General features: G+C 45.3%; 1 protein-coding gene across 1 annotated transcript in view; it reads left to right on the top strand.

The window, feature by feature from the left end:
- DYNC1H1 (dynein cytoplasmic 1 heavy chain 1) overlaps positions 1–20422 on the top strand; it is an 88130-nt gene that overhangs the window by 20919 nt on the left and 46789 nt on the right. Inside the window, exons 6-25 of the mRNA XM_017528090.1 lie at positions 657–928; positions 1020–1247; positions 2069–3145; positions 3809–3988; positions 5053–5202; positions 8500–8646; positions 11455–11595; positions 12262–12438; positions 12575–12685; positions 12770–12889; positions 13687–13926; positions 15649–15804; positions 15934–16047; positions 16299–16409; positions 16490–16699; positions 16881–17027; positions 17886–18052; positions 18140–18313; positions 19849–20014; positions 20092–20280. Of these exons, the coding sequence (XP_017383579.1) occupies positions 657–928; positions 1020–1247; positions 2069–3145; positions 3809–3988; positions 5053–5202; positions 8500–8646; positions 11455–11595; positions 12262–12438; positions 12575–12685; positions 12770–12889; positions 13687–13926; positions 15649–15804; positions 15934–16047; positions 16299–16409; positions 16490–16699; positions 16881–17027; positions 17886–18052; positions 18140–18313; positions 19849–20014; positions 20092–20280 (4277 nt within the window). The remainder of the gene's footprint in view (positions 1–656; positions 929–1019; positions 1248–2068; positions 3146–3808; positions 3989–5052; positions 5203–8499; positions 8647–11454; positions 11596–12261; positions 12439–12574; positions 12686–12769; positions 12890–13686; positions 13927–15648; positions 15805–15933; positions 16048–16298; positions 16410–16489; positions 16700–16880; positions 17028–17885; positions 18053–18139; positions 18314–19848; positions 20015–20091; positions 20281–20422) is intronic.

The following is a 20422-nucleotide window of genomic DNA, read 5'->3' as shown; positions in this document are numbered from 1 at the left end:
TTAGTAGAGACGGGGTTTCACCATGTTGACCAGGATGGTCTCGATCTCTTGACCTTGTGATCCACCCGCCTCAGCCTCCCAAAGTGCTGGGATTATAGGCGTGAGCCACCACGCCCGGCCTAGATTGTGCACTTCTTAAGAGAATCTAATGCCTGATGATCTGTCACTGTCTCCCATCACATCACCTCCAGATGGGACCGTCTAGTTGCAGGAAAACCAGCTCAGGGCTCCCACTGGTTCTATGTTACGATGAGTATGTAATGATAATAATAGAAATAAAGTACACGATAAATGTAATGTGCTTGAATCACCCGGAAACTACCCCCCCACACCATCTATGGAAAAATCGTCTTCCACAAAACTTGTCCCTGTTGCCAGAAAGGGTGGGGACCACTGATACAGGAAGTAAAGCAAAAAAGGCAAATTCTCTGAGGCTGCCACCTTCTGCCTTTAGAGTACGTATGAGATGACTCTGAAGTAAGCAAAAATGGAACAACACTGGGGTTATCCTGTTAATAACATGTTTTTTCAAATCTAAACCGTTGTCTTGCTAGATCTTTTGCAACATCAAAATGTTCTGTCATAATGGCATATTTTAGTTTACTTAGTTTTGTTACTTTATATGAAAACCATTAACTCTTTCTCTGCTAACATAGGTTTAAAACAGGCTTTGGAAACCGTGAATGACTATAATCCTCTGATGAAAGACTTCCCTCTGAATGATTTGCTGTCTGCCACGGAGCTGGACAAAATAAGACAGGCACTTGTTGCCATTTTTACCCATTTGCGAAAGATCCGAAACACAAAATATCCTATTCAGAGGGCACTGCGTTTGGTGGAGGCAATTTCAAGAGACTTGAGTTCTCAATTACTCAAAGTATTGGGCACAAGAAAATTGATGCATGTTGCTTATGAAGAATTTGAAAAAGTAAGTTTTAATATATAAGAAAACCAACCTCAAGATATCGAGGTGAAAATATGTCTTAATAATAAGCTTCATTTTTGAAATTATATCCTAGGTTATGGTAGCATGCTTTGAAGTTTTTCAGACTTGGGATGATGAATACGAGAAACTTCAGGTATTGTTGAGAGACATCGTCAAAAGAAAAAGGGAAGAGAATCTGAAGATGGTGTGGCGTATTAACCCTGCCCACAGGAAGCTGCAGGGTCGCCTTGACCAGATGAGAAAATTTAGACGCCAGCATGAACAGCTGAGAGCTGTTATCGTCAGGGTCCTGAGGCCACAGGTATGATTTGCATTCTAAAAATTAGCGTTTTGTTTTTGTTTCTGTCTTTTGAGACAGTCTCATTCTGTAGGCTAGGCTAGAGCACAGTGGAGTGATCTTGGCTCACTGCAGCCTTTGCCTCCTGGGCTCAAGCAATCCTCCCACCTCAGCTTCCTGAGTAGCTGGGACTATAGGTGCACCCACCATGCACAACTAATTTTTTTGGGGGGGTTGAGGTTTTTTGTAGAGACGGGGTCTCATCATGTTGCCCAGGCTGGTCTCAAACTCCTGAGCTCAAGTGATCCACCCACTTCAGCCTCCCAAAATGCTGGTGTTACAGGTATGAGCCACCACGCCCTTCCCATATGAATTGTTTTAATGTGTTTTTTGAAAAATTAACTCTTCCTGTTTTGCACTGTTAAGTACTTTTGTTCCATTTGTCTTGTCACTGCTGTCTTTAAGATCTAGTAAGAGAGAGAGTGTGTGTGCGCGCGCGTGTGCGTGTGTGACTGGGTCTCACTCTGTCACCCAGGCTAGAGTGTAGTGCTGCAGTCTTGGCATAACCTCTGCCTCTGGGGTTCAAGCAGTTCTGCTTCAGCCTCCTGAGTAGCTGGGATTATAGGCATGCACCACCATGCCCAGCTAATTTTTGTATTTTTAGTAGAGATGGGGTATCACCATGTTGGCCAGGCTGGTCTCAAACTCCTGACCTCAGGTGTTCCTCCCGCCTCAGCCTCCCAAAGTGCTGGGATTACAGGTATTAGTCCCTGTACCTGGCTTAAAATTAATTTTAAAACCTTCATTTGGTCAACATTTCTTGATTACATATCTTTTCTCTTTAGGTCACAGCAGTTGCCCAACAGAATCAAGGAGAAGTCCCCGAACCCCAAGATATGAAAGTGGCTGAGGTTCTGTTTGATGCTGCAGATGCAAATGCTATTGAGGAAGTAAACCTTGCTTACGAGAACGTCAAGGAAGTGGATGGACTGGATGTTTCCAAAGAGGGCACAGAAGCCTGGGAGGCTGCGATGAAGAGGTACGACGAGCGGATCGACAGAGTGGAGACCCGGATCACGGCTCGCCTTCGGGATCAGCTTGGCACAGCCAAGAATGCCAACGAGATGTTCAGGATTTTCTCCAGGTTCAATGCGCTGTTTGTCAGGCCTCACATCCGTGGGGCCATTCGCGAGTACCAGACCCAGCTGATCCAGCGTGTGAAAGATGACATCGAGTCTCTTCACGACAAGTTCAAGGTCCAGTACCCACAGAGTCAGGCTTGTAAGATGAGTCATGTTCGTGACTTGCCCCCCGTGTCGGGGTCTATCATCTGGGCCAAACAGATCGACAGGCAGCTGACAGCCTACATGAAGCGGGTGGAAGATGTCCTTGGCAAGGGCTGGGAAAACCACGTGGAGGGGCAGAAGCTGAAGCAGGACGGAGACAGCTTCCGCATGAAGCTCAACACACAGGAAATCTTTGATGACTGGGCGAGGAAGGTGCAGCAGCGCAACCTCGGTGTCTCGGGGCGCATTTTCACCATCGAAAGTACTCGGGTTCGGGGCCGAACTGGAAATGTGCTTAAGCTGAAAGTTAACTTTCTTCCTGAGATTATCACGCTTTCCAAAGAAGTCCGGAACCTCAAGTGGCTTGGTTTCCGAGTCCCACTGGCGATTGTGAACAAAGCCCATCAAGCAAACCAGCTTTACCCGTTTGCCATCTCGCTGATCGAGAGCGTTCGTACCTATGAACGGACCTGCGAGAAGGTGGAGGAGCGGAACACCATTTCACTTTTAGTGGCTGGCTTGAAAAAGGAAGTGCAGGCCCTGATTGCAGAAGGCATTGCATTGGTGTGGGAGTCCTACAAACTTGACCCGTATGTACAGCGCTTAGCAGAGACGGTCTTCAACTTCCAGGAAAAGGTATGCTGTAATGCAGTCCTCAGGTGTCCTGGTAATGAATGAAACACTAATAGTGAACTCAGTTAAAACACTGGTTCTCCCATAGAAGGCATGCATGATTGATGCAGCATAAGGCCATGTGAACTGCAAAGGAGGAGGAGCCTTTGTACTCACCAGGCTGTTTAATGTTGCGGGGGCTTTAGGGAGCCCATTAAGTAACAAGCTGAGTTTAGAAACAAGTGGAAAGCTAAAGGACACAGGAGTCTGAGAGTAGAATGCAGCTTTATTGCTGAATGTGGAGCAGGCTGTAGGTCTGCAGCCACAAAGGCTGCTAATGATCCACCCAGAGACTACAACTGCCAGCAAACCAGATGCATGCAGCAGCGAGGCTGGCTCCCAGGCGCAGGAGGAGCTGAGCAGAGCACATTTATTTCCTTCTCCCAGATGTGTCAGTCAGTGGCCACCCCTCCTGTGAATTGGAGTAAGGGAAGAGAAGAGAAGCTAGTGAGGTTCCATGCATTTCCTGGGGATTAGTGTTCTCACCCCAGCAGCTAGGATTAGCTACTTATTGAAGAACTGCACCTGGAGCATTGTTAATTTATAATACTTGAGAAGAACGTATGTGAGAATGAAGGAACAGAGTGTGAGTGGGTGTTTTAAATATTAAGTATTTCTTCCTTCCAGGTGGATGATTTGCTGATCATTGAAGAAAAAATAGATCTAGAAGTCCGTTCCTTGGAAACTTGTATGTATGACCATAAGACCTTCTCCGAGATCTTGAACAGAGTCCAGAAAGCAGTGGATGACTTAAATCTGCACTCCTATTCCAATTTACCCATCTGGGTCAACAAGCTTGACATGGAGGTAAGGGATAGAATTTGCTAGTGTGTTCATCATTTTTCTTCTGCTGACCCTCCAGTAAGCTTATTAGTTTGTCATTAAAAAGCATTTTTCCTTGGGAATTAACTGTGATAGTTCAGTTACCCTCCAAAATCTTATTTAATTAATGATAGAACTGAATTGTGGCCAGGCACAGTGGCTCATGCCTGTAATCCTAGCAGTTTGAGAGGCTGAGGCAGGCAGATCACTTGAGCCAGGAGTTCAAGACCAGCCACGGCAACATAACAAGACCCTGTCTCTACTAAAAATACAAAAACTAGCTAGGTGTGGTGGCAAGCATCCATAGTCCCAGCTACTCAGGAGGCTGAGGCAGGAGGATCACTTGAGCCCAGGAGGCAGAGGTTGCAGTGAGCCAAGATGGCACCACTGCACTCCAGCCTGTGTGACAGTGAGACCCTGTCACAAAAAAGGAAAAGGAACCGAATGCTGCATGTCAATACTCACATCAAGTCTAAGTTGGAAGCAGGAATATAAGAGGCAGGAGAAAGTGTTCCCTTTATTTGCTGGATATTTGATAGCTTCCTATTTGCCCTTCCTTGCTTTTCTTATGATTCAGGTTACCTTTTCTAGCCCTCCAGGTATCCTCTTCTGATGACCCTGCCCCACCCCAATACCCAGTTTAGAAATCCCAGTCAGATTCTGCCCCAATCAATACCCCCGTAGGCGCGTGGGGACAGGGGTAGAAGGTATGGTAATGTTCATAAAGCAAGCTTACCGATCCATGCCTTTTCTCATCGGGGGACTTGGGAGAGCATGTCAGGGGATATGTTGGGGAGGAGGATATTTTATAGCAGAGGGTACACATTGTGAAGGATTGGTGATTCAGTATCCAAAGATGGAGAACACAGCCTAACAAGTCATCTGTGGCTGGGAGAAAGTGACAAAGTGAGATTCTGAGAAGAGAGATATGAAGGCACGTAGTTAGGAACTGTGTCTTTGATTTGAAACACCTACCACTTTGTAATTAACTTGCTTTGTGAGCTGACTTTGAGAAGAAACGCTGTTCTCTGATATAACATTGTCTGTAGATTGAAAGAATATTGGGCGTCCGTCTGCAAGCTGGCCTAAGAGCGTGGACCCAGGTTCTTCTTGGACAAGCTGAAGATAAAGCAGAAGTTGACATGGACACGGATGCTCCACAAGTTAGTCACAAGCCTGGTGGAGAGCCGAAGATCAAAGTGAGTGCTTCTGTGGCATTCTATGTGCTAATAAGTAAAATAACATGTACTCCCATTAAAAGTACCTATGAAAAGGTCAGTGTGGACACCTGGCAGATGCCACCTTAACCACGTGATGAAGGTCAGCGTCACCAGTGGTGAGTGCAGGTGCCATGTGCCCTCTGGCATGATGTGATGGGAAGGGCAGTTGACCTCTGTGCTCTTTCCCCAAAGTCTCTCACCCTCATGCAAGATGTTAACATTAAAGAAAGCTGGCAGAGGCTGTGTGGAAACTCTTTGTACTTCCTTTGCAACTCTCCTATGAGTCTAAAATAATTATTTTAAGTCTTAAAAAATGAAAAATGAAATTTTAGGAAAAAAAACTACACTGTGGGAAAAAACTTGTTACCAAACATTCATGCAATAAATTATTTCAAGAACTGCATGTAATCTGCCAGAAGTAAATGTTCAGACCGTGACACTAAAACATATTTCACTGTTTTAACAAAAGTCCACATCCCCTGGAGGAAGGTGGCAGCACAGTGGTCACCACAGAGTGGTAGTCTTTGTCGCCCAAGCCATCTGTTTCCCATTTGTGTGGAGCTTAGTAAGCTTTCTAGACAGTTCAGTAATTCTGTCGGCCAGGTGCAGTGGCACACACCTGTAGTCCCAGCACTTTGGGAGGCTGAGGTTGGCAGATCACGAGGTCAAGAATTTGAAACCAGCCTGGCCAACATGGTGAAAACCCGTCTCTACTAACAATACAACAATTAACCGGGCGTGGTGGCGGGCACCTGTAGTCCCAGATACTTGGGAGAATTGCTTGAACCCGGAGGCGGAGGTTTCAGTGAGCTGCGATTGCGCCACTGCACTCCAGCCTGGCAACACAGCAAGACTCTGTCTCAAAAAACAATAATAATAATAATAATAATAATTCTGTCAAGCAGAACTGTGTAAGTAGGCCCTATGTGCTGCTATTGGTGGTGATTACAAAGGTGTCTACCTTAACAGTAAGTGTTTGTAGTATTTGTGTTATGTTTACCAATAAAAAGGCCTCACAAAACAGTAAAAACTTTGATCTGGGAGAAATAGTTGGCTTTTTTTCCCTATGTAGACTTTACCTTTTATTTTTTTTCTTTTACACTTGAAAAATGTTTTCACTTTTGAATATTTTTATTTTCACTTTTGAATATTACTGTTATTGGGTTTTCATCCCCAAAGCATACTTTTAAAAATACCAAGTCCCGGGCCTGGCGAGGTGACTCATGCCTGTGATCCCAGCACTTTGGGAAGCCGAGGCGGGTGGATCACAATGTCAGGAGTTCAAGACCAGCCTAGCCAAGTTGGTGAAACACCGTCTCTATTAAAAAAAAAAAATACAAAAGTTAGCTGGGTGTGGTGGTGGGTGCCTGTAATCCCAGCTACTCGGAGGCTGAGGCAGAGAATTGCCTGAACCCAGGAGGAGTAGGTTGCAGTGAGCTGAGATCGCGTCACTGCACTCCAGCCTGGGTGACAGAGCGAGACTCCGTCTCAAAAAAATAAAAATTAAATTAAATTAAAAAAAAACAAGTCCCAGAGAAACAAATGAGTGTTTCTAAATTGATATAGTTACAGTCATGCACTGCATGATGACATTTTGGTCAACGACAGACCACATATACAGTGGTGGTCCTGACGATTACTGTACTTTTTTTTTAGATGGAGTTTCGCTCTTGTTGCCCAGGCTGCAGTGCAGTGGTGCAGTCTCAGCTCACCGCAGCCTCCACCTCCCAGGTTCAAACGATTCTCCTGCTTCAGCCTCCCGAGTAGTGAGCATTACAGGCATGTGCCACCACGCCCAGCTAATTTTTTGTATTTTTAGTACAGACGGGGTTTCTCCATGTTGGTCAGGCCGGTCTCGAAATCCTGACCTTGTGATCTGCCTGCCTCAGCCTCCCAAAGTGCTGGGATTACAGGTGTGAGCTACCATGCCAAGTTTGATTACTGTACTTTTACTGTACCTTTTATGTGTTTAGATACACAAATACTTACCATTGTATTACAGTTGCCTACAGTATTCAGTACCGTAACATGGTGTACAGGTTTGTGGTCTGGGAACAATCGGCCATGCCACATAGCCTAGGTGTGTAGTGGGCTCTGCCATCTAGACTTGTGTAGATACATGCTGTGGAGTTTGCACAGTGACAGAATCGCCTAACCGTGCATTTCTCAGAACATATCCCTGTTGTGAAGCAACACATGACTATCTAGTGGAGACTGAGGTGGAATTCTTGTTTAGCTTAAAGCACTGGCAGGTGGCACAGACTTACCTGACCTTGGTCAACCTAAATCATTGCCTGACAGTTGATGCTTGATTTGTATCACTGCATCAGTGGTGCTAGTTTCTTGGGTCTCAAGTTCGTTATATTGAGAGATCATCATATACTATGTCAAATCAGATGAAGCTTCATTGAGTACCTGTTGTGTGTTCAGTGCCTGGGGACCAGGGACCCAGGAGGAGGTGAAGCAGCACCTGCTGTCTGACTTACATTCTTTTGGGGACGGCACAGATGACAAACGTGGCATATAAGACCACATCTGACGATCTAGTGACAGACTTTGTGGTTCAGACTGAAGTAGTTTAGTAATTTAGAGAGAGAAGATGTTGAGTATCAAAACTATTTTATTGAGGCCAGGCACGGTGGCTCACACCTATAATCGTAACGCTTTGGGAGGTTGAGGTGGGTGGATCACTTGAGTGCTCTGAAGTTCAAGACTAGCCTGGGCAACATGACAAAACCCCATCTCTATTAAAAAAAAATACAAAAATTGTCTAGGCATAGTGGTTCACGCCTGTGGTCCCAGCTACCTGGGGGGCTAGAGTCAGGAGGATTGCTTGAGCCCAGGAGGTCAAGTAAGCCATGTCACCACTGCACTCCAACCTGGGTGACAGAGTGAGACCCTGTCTCAAAAACAAAAACAAACCAAAGGACTGGGCATAATGGCTCGCGCCTGTGATCCCAGCACTTTGGGAGGCTGAGGCAGGTGGATCATCTAGGGTCAGGAGTTATAGACCAGCCTGCCCAACATGGTGAAACCCCATCTCTACTAAAAATATAAAATTAGCTGTGACAAATGCCTATAATCCCAGGTACTTGGGAGGCTTAGACAGGAGAATCTCTTAAACCCAGGAGGCAGAAGTTGTTGCAGTGAGCTGAGATTGTGCCATTGTACTCCAGCCTGGGCAATAAGAACATAACTCTGTCTCAAAAAAAAAAAACAAAAACAACTTTTAGTGAAATAGATTGCTGAGGAAAAAATGAAACCTTTCTTTCACAGAATGTCGTTCATGAGCTAAGAATAACCAATCAGGTAATCTACTTGAATCCACCAATTGAAGAGTGCAGATATAAGCTGTATCAGGAAATGTTTGCCTGGAAGATGGTTGTACTGTCTCTCCCCAGGATCCAGAGTCAGAGGTACCAGGTAAGCCTTCAACGACTTGAAGCACACGCCCCTGACCAGGCCTCTCATGGGGCTCTGTGATACCACTTCTCCATGGTGCCTCTTTAAATAAGCTCTTGGTGTGTCTTTACAAACTCCAGACACCCAGGGGAAAGCTAGGGAGGCTTTGTGTGCCCGGACCATTTTTTCCAACTCATTACTTGGCATTTGTAGCTTGTTCACAGTAATTTCTTGGAACTCCTGTCCATGAGCTTCTTTGGGAATCTCAATTCCTGCTTCTCCCTCTCCCTCCCACCCCCCCCCCCACTTTTTATTAGGGGAATTTTAAAACATACACAAAAGTTGAAGGAATCAAGAGCCCCCACCATACAGCTTTATCAATATGTGGCCATTAATATTTATATTTTCTTCCCTACCTCTCCACCCCCACCAGATTATCTTAAAGCAGATCTCAGATATAATATACTCTTAGCATACTTTTAGAGCAAGAGAAAAGCTCAAAAGACCAGTTAGCCCCCAACCTCAACCCAGTGTTACTTCTAAATAGGGCCAGTGGCTTTCAAACAAAAAGATGGCACAGCTTCTGCTATTGCAGACTCTTCCAGAATTTAGTGATCTTGTCAAGACATTACCCCTTTTCTTACCTTTGAACATAAACTCAGTTCTTTAAGGATTTTTTTGAGGTAGTTAATTGCCTGTGACTAAAATCATGGTACTGTTTCACCTAATGCTGGGCACTGTCCAGCTGATCAGCACCAAGCTGTGAGTATTGGTTTCTGCCTTTCAAGGAGTCTATATACAGTCCTCAGCATCTTTCTCATCATGAGTCTTCTGTTTTTAACCAGCCGTGTTTTTATTTACATTGTTCTCTTGCTTATCTCAAAATTTAACAAACTAAAGCCAGCCCTCACCTTGTGCCCTAGAACCCATCTCCTCGCTCCTGCTCAGCTGTTCTTCCCTCTCTCCTGGGTCTTCTTTCAGTACCTAAACAGGACCCCATGTCCCCTGCAGTCCTTATAAAGAAGCTCCTTTCTCAGGCGCTCATCCAGCCTCCTCCAGCACTGCTTTGTGTGATCACCAGCGGTCCCACCCTGCTGACTAGTGGGCTTCTCCGTCCTTGTCTCACCTCTTGACTGCAGGATTTGATGGAGGCTTCCTCCTGCACGATGCGCTGGACTCTTCAGAACACCACGCCTCCCGGTTTTCCTCCCACCTCAGTGGCTGGTCTTCTCTGTTGGTTCCCCTTTTGCCTTCCCCTTAAACGCCCTCTAAATGTTCCCTTCCCTCTCCACTCCCGAGCACTCTCTTATGATCTCATCTAGTCTCCTTGACTTTAAATGCCACCAAAAGCCGACAGCTCTGTGCTCATGTCTCCGGCTGACCTTTCTCCCGACTCCAGGCTTGTCTGCCCATCTGCCAGCATGGCATCTCCACTTGGCTGTCTGGGAGGCACTGAGCATCTCTCCAGCCCTGCCTTCCCTGATCTTCCCTCAGTCTTTCACTTCCCATCCTTCAGTTATTCAGACCTAAAATGGTGTGTCTCTTGAAAATGAATGCTGAGCTGTTTCACTGGCCCCACCCTGTGCAAGGTACCATCACCTCTCATTTGGATTATTAATGTTCCCTCCTATCTGTTCTCTCTGCCTTTACCTCCCTGAAATCTGTTTTCAACACAGCAGCCAAAGCAAGTCTTAGATTCTAAGTCAATCCTGACACTCTTTTGGAGCCCTTTAATGACTTCCTATCTCACTCATCATGAAGCCAGAGCCCCACAGTGGCTTACTGGGCCAAGGTGATGCTTCTTGTTTCTCTGACTTCGGCTCCTGCTGCTTCTCCCTTCACTGGCTGTGCCCCATCACAGTGCAGTCTTGCTGGTCCTCAAACATGCTGGTAGACTCTTGCCCCTGGGCCTTCTCAATGCCGAGTCCTTGGTGGCAAGTATTCACAACTTGCCCCTCCCCTCCTGGTTTCTCACAACTGTCCCCTTCTCGGTGAGGCCTTTCCTGACCTTGCTGTTTAAAATGCAGCCTTCCCTGGCCGGGCGCGGTGGCTCAAGCCTGTAATCCCAGCACTTTGGGAGGCCGAGGCGGGTGGATCACGAGGTCAAGAGATCGAGACCATCCTGGTCAACATGGTGAAACCCCATCTCTACTAAAAATACAAAAAATTAGCTGGGCATGGTGGCGCGTGCCTGTAATCCCAGCGACTCAGGAGGCTGAGGCAGGAGAATTGCCTGAACCCAGGAGGCGGAGGTTGCGGTGAGCCGAGATCGCGCCATTGCACTCCAGCCTGGGTAACAAGAGCGAAACTCCATCTCAAAAAAAAAAAAAAAAAATGCAGCCTTCCCCATGTTGCGCCCACACCCCTTCTCTTCTCGCTCTTGCTGCATAGTTACCTCTCACCAGCTTACATTCTGTGTATTTGATTTATTCCCTAACCACGCCTCTCCTCCCATAGAGTGTAAGTCCCTGTGACCAGGGGTTTTTATCTGCTTATTGTACCTAGAATAGTGCCTGGTACATAACAGGCACTCAGATAGTTAAAATGAGGAAAGGCTTTGTGCTCTCTCCAGCTGTTTTTGCATTGTGCCGTTAGTGATGCCACATTTCTCTCTGTTGTGATTAATCTAATGTTTCTTTTATTGGTTGGATGAGTTAAATATAAGTAGTCTTTGTGGTTACTTGTGGCCAGGGTAAGTGGATATTATCCCATAAATGCCATTTTAGTCATGAGCTTTTCTTGCAGTTCATTTTAATTAAGTAAGAGGTGACACTGAGATTAGCATTTTCATATATACTACTTGCGTTCATTTTGGCTTTGGTTGGCTAGGTGGGTGTGCATTACGAATTGACTGAGGAAGAGAAGTTCTATCGAAATGCTTTAACACGGATGCCTGATGGCCCTGTGGCCCTGGAAGAGTCGTATTCCGCTGTCATGGGCATTGTAACTGAAGTTGAACAATATGTCAAGGTAAGACACTCCTCATTTCATTCAAATATGCGTGTAGTCTATTCTAGATGCGTAAGGGTATAAGATAGGCCCGGTGCGGTGGCTCACACCTGTAATCCCAGCACTTTGGGAGGCCAAGGTGGGCAGATCACCTGAGGTTGAGAGTTCAATACCAGCCTGACTAACATGGAGAAACCCTGTCTCTACTAAAAATATAAAAAATTAGCTGGGTGTGGTGGTGCATGCCTGTAATCCCAGCTATTTGGGAGGCTGAGGCAGGAGAATCAGTTGAACCTGGGAGGTGGAGATCACGGTGAGCCAAGATCACACCATTGCACTCTAGCCTTGGCAACAAGATCAAAATTCTGTCTCAAAAAAAAAAGTACAAGTTACAAAGAAAAGAACATGGAGCTAAAAGGTCTTGACTATATCTATGGTTCACTAGATACTATTTGCTAATTTAAAGCACAGTAAATGATAGGTTACATCTTTTGGAGTTTTAACATGACATCTGAGAATAGTAAATTGTATTCTTTTTTGATATGAAAATTCTGAGAATCTGAAGTGAGAATTTCTCTAATAGTGGTGAAAGACATGAACCTTCTTAATGGAATGTGAACGTAAGCGGGCTAGTATTCTACAAAATGAAAAATCAAAGTATTATTTAACTGTGTTTTCCATTTGCAGGTTTGGCTTCAGTATCAGTGTTTATGGGATATGCAAGCTGAAAACATCTATAACAGACTTGGAGAAGATCTCAACAAATGGCAGGCTCTGCTGGTCCAAATAAGGAAGGCCAGAGGAACCTTTGACAATGCAGAAACCAAGAAAGAGTTTGGACCAGTAGTTATAGATTATGGCAAGGTGAACTCTGCTGTCTGATTGAAAGCTGTTAGAGTAGCTGTAAAAGCAACGTTTCTGTTAGACTAAAATTCATTTGAAGGCTAAACACACCACCAGGAAAGAGCTGATGATGTGTTGTGTGCTGTTTCACCCTCAGGTACAATCTAAGGTGAACTTGAAGTATGACTCTTGGCATAAAGAGGTTCTTAGCAAATTTGGGCAGATGCTAGGATCAAACATGACAGAATTCCATTCCCAGATCTCGAAGGTGAGGACATAGGATTCTGCCTCTGTGACCAGCCTATTGGTAAACCCTGGCTCTGTGATGAAATACTCCCCTCTTTCTCAACAGTCTCGCCAAGAGTTGGAGCAGCACTCAGTAGACACGGCCAGCACCTCTGATGCAGTGACTTTCATCACCTATGTGCAGTCTTTGAAACGGAAGATCAAGCAGTTTGAGAAACAAGTTGAGGTAAGCTCTATGAACAGTGAAAAATTGGGCCTCTATAGTATTTTGGATTCTGAGAGAATGTCCTCACTCAACCCATAAGGCACTCTTTTCTTAGTATGGCCCACAGATCACCTCTATTGTAACAGCCTGATTGTTAAGTCTGATTGTGATCGTAAAAACTCAGTGTAGGCCAGGTGCACTTGTTCACGGCTGTAATCCCAACACTTTGGGAGGCCAAGGTGAGAGGTCAGGAGTTTGAGACCAGCCGGGCCAACGCGGTGAAACCCCATCTCTACTAAAAATATACAAAAATTTAGCTGGGTGTGGTGGCACGTGCCTGTAGTCCCTCAACCTGGGCAACAGAGCAAGACTCCATCTCAACAAACTAAGTAAATAATAAAAACTCAGTGCAGATGCTGGGCATCTTGGTTTTTTTTTTTTTTTTTGAGACGGAGTCTTGCTCTGTCGACTAGGATAGGGTGCAGTGGGGCAGTCTCGGCCCACTGCAACCTCTGCCTCTCAGGTTCAAGTGATTCTCCTGCGTCAGCCTCCCAAGTAGGTGGGATTACAGGTGCACACCACCACACCTGGCTAATTTTTTTGTATTTTTAGTAGAGACAGAGTTTCACTATGTTGGCCAGGCTGGTCTTGATCTCCTTAGTTCGTGAGCTGCCGCGCCTGGGGCCCAGCAAACCGCTGTGGGGCTCTGGCTTCATGATGTTTTATAACTATAAAGTGCCTTCTCTTTCATGGGCTCTGGTAATAATTTTTATCATTGTTAGAGAAGAAAAATCTGGCTTATTTTTTAACTCTCAAAGCTCTACCGCAATGGCCAACGCTTGCTGGAAAAGCAAAGGTTCCAGTTCCCGCCGTCCTGGCTTTATATTGACAACATCGAGGGAGAGTGGGGAGCCTTCAATGACATCATGCGGCGGAAGGACTCTGCCATTCAGCAGCAGGTGGCAAACCTGCAAATGAAGATTGTGCAGGAGGATCGAGCTGTGGAAAGCCGCACCACTGACCTGCTGACCGACTGGGAGAAGACCAAGCCTGTCACGGTGAGTCCCACCAGGTGGTGACCCAGCAGACTCCTAATCTATTGAGCGCCGACTGTGTTCCAGGCATTGTGCTAGGTAGTGGAGATAGAGCAGAGAGTGAAAAGGGCAAGAGCCCCTACCCTCATGGAATCACGCTCAGTGAGGGAGAGAGAAAAATGAGCAAGAAGAGACAGGCGAGTCAGGTGGTGATGCTGCTGCAGACGGAGGCAGAGGAGAGCGCGGGCTCTTTGGCCACTGCTGTGCCTGTGGGTGGTGTGGAAGGGGGCTGGCAGCTCGTGCTGACAGCAGAAGCGGTAGTAGATAGCAGTGTATTCCGTTTACTGGGAGTGGAATTCAAAATCTTATTTATTTAATTTTTTGCTCCCTTTGTTAATTTTGTTATTTCCTAAGGGTACGTGAAATTATCTGGAGAGCATATACATACAAATGCCTGGACCCTTATTCCGTCTATAAATGCTGATCCACTTGGATTATGGTGGGTCCCAGGCAGTTGGTTTGTTTTTTTAATTTTCAAATTTTTACTTATTTAGGGAATATAAGCATAGAAAAGACAAATGGAAAAGACGTGAACATATTTTGAATATGAATCTGGTTTTTTGGTTTGGGGATGTAAGTTTCCCACAATAGGCCTAATGACAGATTTAGCCTTCCACAAAGATCTGCTGGTTAATTGGCCCGTCCTGCCTGTAACCATTTCCGTGCCTCTGGGCCCCTGCAGGCTCTGCTGTGTGCTTACTTTTGGTTTGATGGTTTCTGCTTTTGCCAGAAATGGCAAAGAAATGTTGGTACTGCTAGGTTATGAGTGCTTACTCCATCGGAGGAGCTGAGTATTAATCAATAGCAAGATTCTGATCAACAAAATTTGAATATCTCTTATCACCTCACCTTGGTGCCAATATTGTGTTAGAGTTAAACAAAAAAAATTTTTTTGAGGCAGAGTCTCACTGTGTCACTTAGGCTGGAGTGCAATGATGTGGTCATAGCTCACTGAAGCCTCAATTTCCTGGGATCAAGCATTGTAGCTGGGAATATAGGCATGCCCTATAATCTCAGCTAATTGTTTATTTTTAGTAGAGGTGAAGTCCCAGGCTGGTCTCAAACTGCTCAACTCAAGCAGTCTCCCACCTTAGCTTCCCAAAGTGCTAGGATTACAGGCATGAGCTACCACGTCCAGCCCCAATAAAATATTTTTTTGATATTTTGCCTTAGTAGAAAACAGCAATATTTTATGTACCTCTCATCAGTTATTAAAATGAAAAGGAAGTATGCAAATAGTAGTGTTAATGCAAAGTAGAGTCTGTTTCTGGTGATTTCCCATCATTCTTCTCTTGGCTGGGTAGCTGATGTAACAGCTGTGTTTTCTGGGGAAGTTGTGGCTGGCAGGCCCTGGAGGGTTGTCCTCTTTTATCATTGGGGATGTGCACGTGAGACCGAGTCTGCTGCCTCTTCTCCCACCTCCCAGGGTACTGGATAAGAGGATGGCTAAATCAAGAGATGCTCCACCATTCTATTTTTTTATTTATGGAAAATATTGATGTAAAAATAAAATTCACTACTGTGCACACATCCCAAGTGGACATCTTGTTGAATGTTTCCATATGAAGATGTGTGCAAAGAATCAGAAAAGTCCAGAAGCCCTGCAGGCCCCATGCATCATTTTAAAGCCTAAATGCTCATCTCCCCTGAGACTGCTCCAATTCTCTGTGCTCTGACTGCTTTCAGGGCAACCTTCGCCCAGAAGAGGCGCTTCAGGCTCTCACCATATATGAAGGGAAGTTTGGCAGGCTGAAGGACGACAGAGAGAAGTGTGCAAAGGCCAAGGAGGCGCTGGAATTGACAGACACTGGGCTTCTCAGTGGCAGTGAGGAGCGTGTGCAGGTATAAACCACTGGGAAGGAGTGGAGAACCCTGCTCCCCACCATTGACGTTGTTCATCTCCAGGGCCCTGCCAGATCCTGGGGTGATTTCTATTTCCAAAGTCAACTGCTTTGCTATTCTCAATCACAGGTGGCCTTAGAAGAATTACAGGACCTAAAAGGTGTTTGGTCAGAACTTTCTAAGGTTTGGGAGCAAATTGATCAGATGAAGGAGCAGCCATGGGTTTCAGTACAGCCTCGAAAGGTATATCTCACGAAAATCGGTGTTTGTGTACATCTGTTTTAACGGTTACAGACCTTATTGAGGAACTTGCCAAACCAAGTTTGTGTATTTGTATTGTGAGTTCATCAGATGTCACTTAATGTCCTGCATGTCATTTACATTATTCATCCAGAATATTGTAAAATTTATTTTGAAACCATTTTTTAAGGAAATATTTCACCATTTAAAGAAATGTTGGCAAGCTAAATACCATCTTATGTTTCTCTCAACAGCTTCGACAGAATTTGGACGCCCTCTTGAACCAGCTGAAAAACTTCCCTGCCCGATTGCGACAGTATGCGTCCTATGAGTTTGTTCAAAGGCTTCTGAAAGGCTACATGAAGGTGGGTGGCCAGTGTCACATGGTGATGAGTGTACATTAGAAATGCACCTGCATAGGTGACTTTGTGTACTTTCTCCACAGATAAACATGCTGGTGATTGAACTGAAATCTGAAGCACTTAAAGACCGCCATTGGAAACAGCTCATGAAAAGGCTTCATGTTAATTGGGTTGTTTCTGAGCTAACCCTTGGCCAAATCTGGGATGTTGACTTGCAGAAAAATGAAGCTATCGTCAAGGATGTACTGCTTGTGGCACAAGGGGAGATGGCTTTGGAAGAATTTTTGAAGCAGGCAAGTAATAGGACCGAACAGCTGCTTTTACGTCGTGTTTCAGGCTGTTGTATAGATCTGAGTTATGTAAAAATGGAACCTAGTCATCTGTGGTCCTTTCTGTTCACATAATGCTTGGTCCCTTGTGCAACTGGTAAATGCCCACGTAGTGATAACGTGCATCTTTCTGGTTTGAATTCAGATAAGAGAAGTGTGGAATACTTATGAACTAGACTTGGTTAACTATCAGAACAAGTGCCGCTTGATCCGTGGCTGGGATGACCTCTTCAACAAGGTCAAAGAGCACATCAACAGCGTCTCGGCCATGAAGCTTTCTCCATATTACAAGGTGCTGTTGCTGGGGAAGCTTCCCCTCCCCACTGGTGGTCTTCCACACCTTCACTATAATATGTTTTCACTGACAGTTACTAGGTACCTGTTTTTTATTTTATTTTACTTTTTGAGAGAGTCTTACTCTCACCCATGCTGGAGTGCAGTGGTGTGATCACAGCTCGCTGCAGCCTTGACTTTCTGGGCTTAAGCGATCCTCCCACCTCAGCCTCCAAGTAGCTGGGACCACAGGCACATGCCACCTTGCTGGGCTAACTTTTTATGTTTTGTAGAGACGAAACCTCACTATATTGCCCAGGTTCGTCTTCTGGTCTTGAACTCCTGGGCTTAAGCAGTCCTTCTGCATTGGCCTCCCAAAGTGTTGGGATTACAGGCATGAGTCACCATAGCCAGCCAGTTCTTGTGTTTTTCTTGTTTGTGGGTTTGTTTGTTTGTTTTTTTTTTTTTTTAAAGAGTCTTGCTCTGTCACCCAGGCTGGAGTACAATGGCATGATCTCGGCTCACTGCAACCTCTGCCTCCCAGGTTCAAGCGATTCTCCTGCCTCAGCCTCCTGAGTAACTGGGATTACAGGCATGTGCCACCATGCCCAGCTAATTTTCGTATTTTTAGTAGAGATGGAGTTTCACCATGTTGACCAGGCTGGTCTCGAACTCCTGACCTCAAGTGATCTACCTGCCTTAGCCTTCCAAAGTGCTGGGATTACAGGTGTGAGCCACTGTGCCTCGCCTCCTTGTTTCTTAAAATGTGAATCATATTACTTTTTGATATCCTAGTCTGCATTTTTTCAGTGAGTTTTGGCATATCTGTGAGTAAAAAGGTTAGCAGTTCACCTCTGCCGCCTTGTGTATCCACCAGGTTTTCGAAGAGGATGCACTTAGCTGGGAAGACAAGCTGAACAGGATCATGGCTCTGTTTGATGTGTGGATTGATGTGCAGAGGCGGTGGGTCTACCTGGAAGGCATCTTCACAGGCAGTGCAGATATCAAGCACCTGCTTCCAGTGGAAACCCAGCGGTTCCAGAGGTATGGGCTCCAGCCAGAGAGCCAGATATTGCCAGTGCCTGGTGGCCACTCAACAAAGGCTGACATATGTTTTAATTTCATTTGTAGCATCAGCACTGAGTTTTTGGCTCTAATGAAAAAAGTGTCCAAGTCTCCCCTTGTTATGGATGTTCTGAACATCCAGGGGGTACAGAGGTCTCTGGAAAGATTGGCAGACCTGCTAGGAAAGATCCAGAAAGCATTGGGAGAGTACCTGGAAAGAGAGCGGTCGTCTTTCCCCAGGTGAGATCCTCGCTTTGACTTGGCCTGGAATCAAATTGACTTTCAGCTGTGCATTTTTCCAGCCACCTTCTTTCCCTTCTGGGCCTGTGTTTGTTAATTTTGACATCAAGGATTTTGTTAGTCAATAATACGTATAATGATTACCATTCCCTTCCCTTTCATGCAGTGATTACTAATTGTACCTACCTTGGATTTATTAAATTGTCCTAATTTGGATTTCTTAAATCCTCAATTTAACTATCATCCACCCTCCAAGGCAGCTTGCATTGCTTCTCTTCAGTGTTTATCTCTGACAGTTTTCTTTTTTTTTTTTTTCGAGATGGAATCTTGCTCTGTAGCCCAGGCTGGAATGTAGTGATATGATCTCTGCTCGCTGCAACCTCCACCTCCCAGGTTCCAGCAATTTGCCTCTCTCAGCCTCCTGAGCAGCTGGGATTATAGGCACGCGCCACCACACATCCGGCTGATTTTTGTCTTTTTAGTGCAGGTGGGGTTTCACCATGTTGGCCAGGCTGATCTTGAACTCCTGACCTCAGGCGATTTGCTCGCCTTGGCCTCCCAAAGTGCTGGGATTGCAGACATGAGCCACCGCACGCAGCCCCTGACAGTTTTCTAAGTGGCATCTTTTCCTTTCTAAATAATTTGCTTAGGATGAATTGGACAGGTTTTTTTTTAAAAAAATAATAAGTTAATAGGCCGGGTGTCATGGCTCACACCTGTAATCCCAGCACTTTGGGAGGCCAAGGCGAGCAAATCGCCTGAGGTCAGGAGTTCAAGATCAGCCTGGCCAACACGGTGAAATCCTGTCTCTACAAAAATTAGCCAGGCATGATGGCAGTTGCCTGTAATCCCAGCTACTCGGGAGGCTAAGGCAGGAAAATTGCTTGAACCCAGGAGGTGGAGGTTGTAGTGAGTCGAGATCACGCCACTGCACTCCAGCCTGGGAGCAAGACTTAATCTCAAAAACAAAAAGAGTTAATAAAGTAACTCACTAAAGTGAATGACATGAAATTCTTTTTTCTTTTTTGGGATGGAGTTTCACTCTTGTTGCCCGGCTAGAGTGCAACGGTGCAAACTTGGCTCACCGCAACCTCTGCCTCCTGGGTTCAAACAATTCTCCTGCCTCAGCCTCCCGAATAGCTGGGATTACAGACATTCACCAACATGCCCAGCTAATTTTGTATATTTAGTAGAGACGGGGTTTCCTGCATGTTGGTCAGGCTGGTCTTGAACTCCTGGCCTCAGGTGATCCGCCTGCCTTAGCCTCCCAAAGTGCTGAGATTACAGGTGTGAGCCACTGCACCCTGCCTGAAATTCTTTGCATTCATTGAATTCCTCTTACTTCAAGATCTTGTTAGGTAAGTGTGTATCTTTTGCCAAGGGCTGGAAGAAGTTTGGATGTGATCTGAATTTGGGCTGGAGATTGCCACTACCAGCCACATCTTCTTTCCTTTCCTGCAGTTTGAAATTTTGCCTTGATTCACCTTACACGTGTGTATAATATTTTAGCAACTTGAGTGCTATTTTAATTTTAGGTTCTATTTTGTGGGTGATGAAGATTTGCTTGAAATCATTGGAAACAGCAAGAATGTTGCTAAATTACAGAAACACTTCAAGAAGATGTTTGCTGGAGTTTCAAGCATCATCCTGAACGAGGATAACTCTGTTGTTTTGGGTATTTCATCTCGGGAAGGAGAAGAGGTAAATTTATTTTGTAACTTCTAAAACTTCTCTCATATTTTTGCACACCTCATTTCTTAAAATTGTATTTATTTCAGGTTATGTTTAAAACTCCTGTGTCAATTACTGAACATCCCAAAATCAATGAGTGGCTCACACTGGTAGAAAAGGAGATGAGAGTCACCCTGGCCAAACTTCTTGCTGAGTCTGTCACAGAAGTCGAGATTTTTGGTAAAGCAACTTCAATTGACCCAAATACCTACATCACTTGGATTGATAAATACCAGGTAATCTGTAGTAGGAATGAGTGGGCTCACAATGAAAACACTGAGCAGCCGGGCGCGGTGGCTCAAGCCTGTAATCCCAGCACTTTGGGAGGCCGAGGCGGGTGGATCACGAGGTCAAGAGATCGAGACCATCCTGGTCAAC

This window comes from Cebus imitator, unplaced genomic scaffold (genome assembly GCF_001604975.1).
Source record: "Cebus imitator isolate Cc_AM_T3 unplaced genomic scaffold, Cebus_imitator-1.0 Scaffold52, whole genome shotgun sequence".
NCBI classification, from domain to species: Eukaryota; Metazoa; Chordata; class Mammalia; order Primates; family Cebidae; genus Cebus; species Cebus imitator.
Note: the sequence above shows the minus strand (reverse complement) of the source record. Positions and strands in the feature narration are given on the sequence as shown.